The sequence below is a fragment of the Henckelia pumila genome, chromosome 4 (genome assembly GCF_033568475.1).
Source record: "Henckelia pumila isolate YLH828 chromosome 4, ASM3356847v2, whole genome shotgun sequence".
Taxonomy (NCBI): domain Eukaryota; kingdom Viridiplantae; phylum Streptophyta; class Magnoliopsida; order Lamiales; family Gesneriaceae; genus Henckelia; species Henckelia pumila.
Window position 1 is genome coordinate 131231709 of NC_133123.1, and position 9057 is coordinate 131240765.

At 42.1% G+C, this 9057-nt stretch overlaps 1 protein-coding gene across 1 annotated transcript; it reads left to right on the forward strand.

The window, feature by feature from the left end:
* The first annotated feature begins 6362 nt into the window (after positions 1-6362).
* On the forward strand, positions 6363-8361 carry LOC140861757 (uncharacterized). Its single transcript, XM_073264772.1, has 3 exons — positions 6363-6668; positions 6938-7065; positions 7611-8361. Exons 1-3 carry the CDS (start codon positions 6363-6365, stop codon positions 8359-8361), a joined length of 1185 nt encoding a protein of 394 aa, XP_073120873.1.
* Positions 8362-9057: the final 696 nt, after the last annotated feature.

Below are 9057 nucleotides of genomic sequence, written 5' to 3' on the forward strand. Positions count from 1 at the left end.
TTCGAACTCTAAAAGGCAACCCATCACTAGACGCTTAGCCGATGCAGACTGACCCGTCGGGGTAGAAACAACAACCACTGTGTCTAGTGAAATGTATGGCAACTTATATTTCTTAACAAAACGTGCAGATATGAAAGAATGAGATGCACCAGTGTCAATGAGTGCAAAAACAGGTATATCAAATAACAAGAACGTACCCGCTATAACTTTCTCATTCTCATCCACCTCCTGATCATGTCTCAAGGCGAATACTTGACTGGAAGCACGAGGTTTCAAATTAGAACCCCCTGTCGATTTTCCTTGTGGCCTCTGCTGCACTGAAGCCTGAGAACCAGAACCCGAGCCAGAACCAGCTCCCCCGGCTTGTGGACAATCCTTCTTCAGGTGGCCAATTTCTCCACATCGAAAGCACGCCCCTGAAACCTTCCGGCACCTGTTGGCAGGATGATTCCCACCACAATGCTTGCAAGGACCTTGATTCTTTCTGCCGAAATTCATCACCTCCCCGAATCCTAAGGAAGAAGAAGTAGAACTAGACTTCTTGAATGACTGAGCACGGGGACCCAAGGAACTCGCGGGTCTAGATGAGTAGAAGGATCTGTTACAGCAAATGCTATCCTTTGCCTGGTGATATCAGCTCACTAATCCCTCGTAAGTCATGTCATCTCCCACAGCAACTCGGTCATGAATCTCCGGATTAAGACCTTGTAGGAACAGATTATAACACCTCGCCCTCCATGCTATCAGAAATCTGGGGGCAATAGGGCAGTAACTCAAAGAACTTCAACTGGTATTCCTCGATCGACATCGATCCTTGACGCAAACCCAGCAACTCACTTGTCTTTGTCTGTCGGAGAGCAGGAGGAAAATACAGCTTATGAAAAGCCGTGCGGAACTCATCCCAAGTAGCAACTCCTCGGGCAACAATAAAAGGCGCAGAAGTAGAATCCTACCACTTCCGAGCTCGTCCTTCGACCAGGAAATCAAGAGTCTCCATCCGTTGCTCCTCAGTGCATCGAAACTCCCGGAAACAAACTTTCATACGTCGTAGCCAGTTTCCCGCATCCTCCGGTGACTCTCCTCCGACTAAAGGCTTCGGACCCATATGCATAAACCTATGCATGCTGAAACGCCTGTGATCATCATGGCGATGGTGATGACGGCCCCGACGATGCTCTCGATCATCCTAATCACCCCAGCGTCCACCTATGCTGCCGTGACTACTCTCGTCACCATGACCCGCCATCTACACGATGATTAAAAGTTAATCCCAATTTCAACAATCTAGATCCCAAGATTACTATGCATGCTCTGATACCATAAATGTAGTGACCCGCACCGTAATCACCTACTAATCAGAAGCTTAAGCATGCATTTAACTTAGTTAAATAAAATATCAAAAATAACTGATAAGTGCATTTTATGCGCTTATATTTCTTAGTATTTAGCTTGAATCTTGTGTTTGATTGGTAGGTATTATGTGATGTTATGTTGTTTTTGTTGGATGAAGGCAAGAAGAGCCTTGGATTTGATTTGATGGATTTAAGCTAGAAAGAATGGAAGAAAAATCAAAGATCAAGACTTGAAAGATGAAGATAAGAAGAAAATACGAAGCAAAGGCGCGCCCGCGCATCAATATCGCACGCCCGCGCTGCTCTGAATATTGTGAGAAGCGTACATCAGGCGCGTGCGCGCCATTACACCGAACGTCCGCGCGATGGTCTGTAGCAAACAAGGAATTTATGCGTGGGAATGGAGCGCCCGTGCAGGAATTTGGCGCGCCCGCGCCACTCTGAAGAATGCGAGATGCGAAGAAGCTGTGCGCTCGTGCCACTACATTGCGCGCCCGCGCCATCGTGCGCAGACTTATTTTTGGAAGAATTTTATGTTTTGGAAACTCTTGTTTTAATTCCGAGACTTATCTTTGGACGATTTGTTGCCAAGATATGAGTCTTTATTGAAGTTTGAGGAGAAAAAAAAACGCAGACTTGGAGTTGGAGTTGAAGATTTATCTCTTGCAAAGACTAGGTTTTTTCTGAGAATTCTAGAATTCCGCCTTTTATTATTATTTTTATTTTGTTCTTCATGAATTGTGTTGGCTAGTTCTTAATACTTGGTTAAGGAAGAAGAAGCCCTTGATTAATTTATTCGTGAGATTTATGTTTTACAGAGCTTGATTATTGTTGAGTATCAATAATTATTCTGATTTATTTCATGATTGTATATTTGATTATTAGCTTGATCACCTGATAATTCTTATATAAAATCTATTGCTAAATTGGAGTTTGAATCCGTAATTGTTTGAATTATCTGATTTGCGAAGAAACTGCAATTAATAATCGTCCGCTTGTGAGATTAGGAATTATAGGGATAATAATTGACTAGGCTAAATTCATCCGCTTGTGTATGAGTTGTCTAGATTTATCAGTTTTACTATTTTGCATGCTATCGTGGGTTTAAATCTAATCGCTTGTATTAGGTTAATTCATTGGTAAGAGTTATCTTAGAACGCTTGTTTTTAGTTAACTACAATTAAGGTGAAACATGAATTTAATTTCCAATGATGAATATTTAACATGATTAAATATTTTTAGATAATCGATGATCGAACGAATGATATCAAGGGTGTAGTTGACCAAAACCAAGGATTGTCTCTTATTGAATTTTCCGTTGTGATTTAATTGTGTTTGGTAATTGATAGAATTGAATTCATAATTGTTTTTAAATTTTAGTGGATAAATTTCAAACCAAAAACCCCCTTTTTACTATTTTCGTATTTTTAAAGAGCACGGAATTTTACCTTTCCTCGTGGGAACGATCGCTACTCACACTACTGCATGTTTTTATTTACCTGAGTGAGTCGGGTAATTTGGGCATACACGATAAGCGCTACCAAATTTTGACGCCGTTGCCGGGAATCAGTGTTAAATTTTTTTTGTGTTCTTTTTAGTTTTTTTTTTTGTTTATCTCACTCTCTGTCTTTTCTTTATCTCTAGTACCTCTCCCATCGTTCATGCTTTCAAGTGATTCTTCGTCTGAAGAAGAATTCCCCTACGACCTGGAAATTGAAAAGACTTTGCACTGGCGTAGGCGAGAAGCTCGTAGAAGACAAAAAGAAGAAGAAGAGATGGCTGCTAATGCGAACCTGAGCCTCAGACAATTGAGCACTCCAGATTTGAATCAGCAACCCTTATGCATTACTTTTCCCCCCTTAGAAAATAATGCTACATTCAAATTGAAATCTGGATTAATTCACTTGTTGCCTTCTTTTCATGATCTTGCAGGCGAAGATCCTCATAAGCATCTGATGGAGATCCATGTAGTGTGCACTAGCATAAAGCCACATGGAGTAACAGAGGAGCAGATCCAACTTCGAGCCTTTCCTTTCTCTTTGAAAAGTGCTGCTAAGGATTGGCTATACTACTTGCCCTCTGGATCGATCACAGCCTGGACTAACATGAAAAGAATTTTTCTCGAAAAATATTTTCCAGCGTCGAGAGCAGCAAACATCAGGAAAAAGATCTATGGAATCAAGCAGATAACGGGGGAATCACTTCACGAGTATTGGGAGCGGTTCAAAAAGCTATGCTCTAGTTGCCCGCAACATCAGATAAGTGAAAATCTCTTAATTCAATATTGCTATGAAGGTTTGCTACCTCATGACAGGAGTATGCTGGATGTGGCTAGTGGAGGAGTTTTTGTGGACAAAACTCCGGTGCAAGCAAGGAACTTAATAGAAAATATGGCTGTCAATTCTCAGCAATTTGGCACCAACAGAATTGATCATGCACCCAGGAGAAACAACAAGGTAAATGTCTCTTCCCTTGAGCAGCAATTAATTGAATTAACGACTTTTGTGCGTCAGATGGCTGTAGGGAATGGACAGATTGCGAAGGCATGTGGCATCTGCGCTGCAATAGGACACGCCACTGATATGTGTCCCACACTTCAAGAGGACTCAGTTGAACAGGTAAACGCTACTGGCGGATTTCCTGGACCACCACAATGGAAGTATGATCCGTATTCCAACACGTACAATCCTGGTTGGAAGGATCATCCCAATCTTAGATACGGGAATCAACAAGCAAATCAACCTGAACCTCAGGCTCCACCGCAAAATCAAGATTTTAGGCCACCCTTTCAACCACAACAGCAGCGCCCTAAAATTCCTACACCAGGTGAGTTTCTTGAAAATATAGTTAAGGATCTTGCAACTAACACTTTGGATTTCCAACAGGACACCCGGGCAAGTATCCAAAACTTAACTACTCAAATGGGACAGCTCTCTACAGCAATCAACAAGCTGGAAGCACAAAATTCCAGCAGTCAGCCATCTCAAACTGTGGTGAACCCAAGAGAGAACGCAAGTGCAATAACTCTAAGAACTGGGAAGGAATTGAAGGTGAAGGAGAAAGAAGTTGAGGTTGAGCCCAAAGAGAAGCAAAAAGAAGAAGAAGAGCAAAAGGTAAGTGAAGAAAAAGCATCCAAGGATGAAGCGCCAAGAGGTAAGTTCCCTCCTTTATCTGAATATAAGCCTGTTGCCCCTTTTCCCTTAGCACTTAAGGACTCTAGGAAAGGTGAGGGGATTAAGGAGCTCTATGAAACTTTTCGTAGATGTGAAGTTAATATTCCATTGCTAGATGCTATTAAATAGGTACCTCGATATGCAAAGTTTTTGAAGGAGTTGTGCACAGCAAAGAGGAAACAGACATTGAAGGGTTGTCAGAAAGTGGAATTAGGTGAGAATGTATCTGCAGTGATCCAAAGAAAATTATCCGCCAAATGCAAGGATCCACGTATGTTCTCCATCCCATGTACTATAGGAAATATTAGACTTGAAAAAGCCATGTTAGATCTAGGAGCATCAATTAATGTCATGCCATACTCTATTTATGCATCCTTGAAACTTGGCCCATTGAATAAGACTGGAATTGTCATACAATTAGCTGATAGGTCTAATGCATATCCTAGGGGAGTAGTCAAAGATGTGTTAGTGCAAGTGAATGAGTTGGTTTTTCCTGCCGATTTTTATGTGATAGACATGGAAAACGGTGATCATAATAGTCCTATTTTGTTAGGCAGGCTTTTTGAAAACTTCCATGACAAAAATTGATGTTCACAGTGGCACACTCACTATGGAATTTGATGGCGAGGTTGTGAAATTTAATATTTATGATGCCATGAAATTTCCTGATAGTGATGATTGTGTGTTTTCTGTTGACGTTGTGGATTTCTTGGCACAAGATTTTTGTGAGCATGCAGGAAAAGATGAATTAGAGGTGACTATTACAGCACCCATTATGCAGACGGAAGATGGGATTCGATGCAGTCAAGAAGTGGAAGAGATTGAGAAAATTCTGAATAATTCACCTGAGCTACCTCAGTCAGGTAATGTCTCTTACATATCTTTACCAATTTCTAATACTAGGCGTCTTCCATTTGTTTTGCAGGCGCCAGTGATCGAGCTAAAGACGCTTCCAAACCACCTTAAGTATGTTTTCCTTGGAGAAGGAGAAACATTACCTGTCATCATCTCCAACAGCTTGGAAGCCGAGCAAGAAGAACAATTGTTCAAGGTTCTGAAGGAGAATAAAACTGCTATTGGGTGGACCATAGCAGATATCAAGGGAATTAGCCCGTCTACATGCATGCACTGAATTTTGATGGAGGATGGGGCGAATCCCTCACGTCAACCGCAGAGGAAATTGAATCCACCAATGATGGAGGTGGTCAAAGCGGAAATTCTGAAGTTACTTGAAGTTGGGGTCATCTACCCAATTTCTGACAGTCAGTGGGTCAGTCCGATTCAAGTGGTACCCAAGAAAAGCGGAATTACTGTGGTGAAAAATAAGGATGACGAGTTGGTTCCCACCCGTATTCAAAATGGGTGGAGAGTTTGTATTGATTATAGGAAGCTGAATGCAGGAACCCGAAAGGACCACTTCCCTCTTCCCTTTATTGATCAAATGATTGAAAGGTTAGCATGCCATCCTTACTATTGTTTTCTTGATGGTTATTCTGGTTATTTTCAGATTGTGATTGCACCGGAAGATCAGGATAAGATGACATTCACATGCCCATTTGGAACTTTTGCATACCGACGCATGCCCTTTGGTCTATGCAATGCACCGGCTACTTTTCAACGGTGTATGATTAGTATATTTTCTGATTTTGTAGAGCACATATTAGAACTCTTCATGGATGATTTTACTGTCTATGGTGAATTTTTCGAAGACTGTCTGTCTAATCTTGCTCTAGTTCTTAAGAGGTGTGTCGAAACCAACCTGGTTCTTAATTCTGAAAAATGTCATTTTATGGTTGGGCAAGGTATAGTGTTGGGTCATGTCGTCTCATCTAAGGGAATGGAGGTATCTAAAGCTAAAATTGATATTATTCAGTCTCTACCTTACCCCATAAGTGTGTGGGAGGTGTGCTCTTTTCTTGGCCATGCAGGTTTTTACAGGAGATATATTCAGGATTTTGCCAAGATTGCATCCCCTATGTGCAAACTGCTGCAGAAGGATGTGTCGTTTGAATTCAATGAGCCATGCAAAAATGCTTTTGATAAACTCAAGGACTCATTGACTTCAGCACCAATCATCCAACCACCGGACTGGACCAAGCCATTTGAAATCATGTGTGACGCCAGTGACTATGCCGTAGGAGCGGTATTGGGACAAAAAGTTGGGAAGACATCGCACGCTATCTACTACGCTTCGCGCATTCTGAACGATGCCCAACGAAACTACTCCACTACTGAAAAGGAGCTTTTAGCAGTAGTTTTTGCTTTAGAGAAATTTCGTTCATATTTACTTGGTGCTAAAGTTATTGTTTATTCTGATCATGCAGCTCTTCGTTTTCTGATGGCAAAGAAGGAGGCAAAACCAAGCTGATAAGATGGATACTACTGCTGAGCGAATTTGATGTGGAGATTAAGGACAAAAGAGGGACCGAAAATCGAGTGGCTGACCACTTGAGTCGACTAGTTCATGTTGAAGAAGAGCTGAAGTTACGAGAAGAATTTCCTGATGAGCAGTTATTTTTAGTCAGCATGGAATTACCATGGTACGCAAATATTGTGAATTATTTAGTTACTAATGGATTCCCTTCTAAATTCTCTAAGGCACAGAAATATAAGGTCCGAAGTGATGCTAAATATTATGTGTGGGATGATCCATACTTGTGGAAGCACTGCGCTGATCAAGTCATACGAGGATGTGTATCTGCAAGCGAGGTAATCCCAATTCTCATATTTTGTCACTCATATGCTTGTGGTGGCCATTTTGGAGCAAAAAGAACAGCTAGGAAGGTATTGGACTGTGGATTTTTCTGGCCATCCATATTTCGAGACGCTTTCATGTTTTGTAAGTCTTGCGCTCAATGCCAAAAGACAAGTAATATATCCCAGCGTAATGAGATGCCTCAGCAACCCATTTTAATATGTGAAATCTTTGATGTATGGGGCATCGACTTCATGGGGCCTTTTCCTAGTTCATATGGATTTATTTACTTGCTGTGGATTATGTCTCGAAATGGGTGGAAGCCAAGGCCACCCGTACTGACGATTCTAAAGTGGTTGCAGATTTCATTCAGCATAATATTTTCTCTAGGTTTGGAATTCCAAGAGCCCTCATTAGTGATAGAGGAACGCACTTCTGCAACCGGACTGTGGCTAGTTTATTGAAGAAATATCATGTGACGCACAAACTCTCCACTGCATATCACCCGCAATCGAATGGCCAAGCAAAGGTCTCAAATCGAGAAATCAAATCCATTTTGGAGAAGACAGTGAATCCTACTAGGAAAGACTGGAGTTTGCGCTTGGATGATGAACTGTGGGCATACAGAACCGCGTTCAAGATACCGATTGGGATGTCCCCATATCGATTGATTTTTGGGAAACCATGCCATCTGCCCATCGAATTGGAGCATCAAGCCTACTGGGCTATTAAAAATTTCAATATGCAGACTGATGAGAGTGGAGCGCATAGAAAGCTGCAGTTGCAAGAAATAGAAGAGATACGCAATGACGCATATGCGAGCTCAAAGATTTACAAGGAAAAGACAAAGGCGTTCCACGACAAGATGATCTCTAGAAGGGTGTTTGAAGTCGGTCAAAAAGTTTTGCTCTATCACTCACGACTTCGATTATTCCCATGTAAGTTGCGTTCTAGATGGATTGGCCCATTTGTTATCACTAATGTCTTTCCTCATGGTGCATTGGAAATAAAAAGCTTGGACACTGCGAAAACATTCAAGGTGAATGGCCAACGATTGAAGCATTATTTTGACGGGGTCCAAGCGAATGCGGAAGAGGATGCGCATGATCTTACACTCGATGATCCGCCACAGATTGATTAAATTCGCAGCATCCAGTCGGGCTGACAACTATAAACCAAGCGCTGTTTGGGAGGCAACCCAAATCTTTATTTTTTTTTTCGTCTTTGCACCTCTGTTTCTTTCGTTTCTTTTGTCATTTTTTAGTTTTTACTGTACTAATTTTGCGTGACTTGAGAATTGATTTGGTTTTACTTTTCCACAGGTTTTGTCACACAAAATTGGGCATATTCGAAGCCCAGGCACGCGCGCCCCATTCCACTGGGCGCCCGCGCAGCTTCAGAGTCAGAAAAATTATTTTTTGCGAAGGCCAGGAGCGGGCGCCCAACCAAACCGCGCGCCCGCGCGATTTCTCATTTCCAAAAAATTTAAAAAGACGTCAAGCAAGCACGCGCGCGCCATTAAACCAAGCGCCCGTGCGAGTCCTGGGCACCAATTCGTAGAAACTTGATGCGCAAGCACGCGCGCCCCACTACACTGTGCGCCTGCGCGATCCAACCTCTCGGAATAAAAATTTTTGCGATGCGCAGGCGCGTGCGCCCCACTGCACTGAGCACCCGCGCGACAGGTTTTTAAACAATCCTAGGATCGATACACTCTTCACTTTTTTATCTATCCTACATTCTAAAGCCCTAAATCCCTAAAACCCTCCCAATCTCACTCAATATTCCTCTCCAAATCGGTTCATTCTTTGAGAAATTTTCTACTACATCCCACATC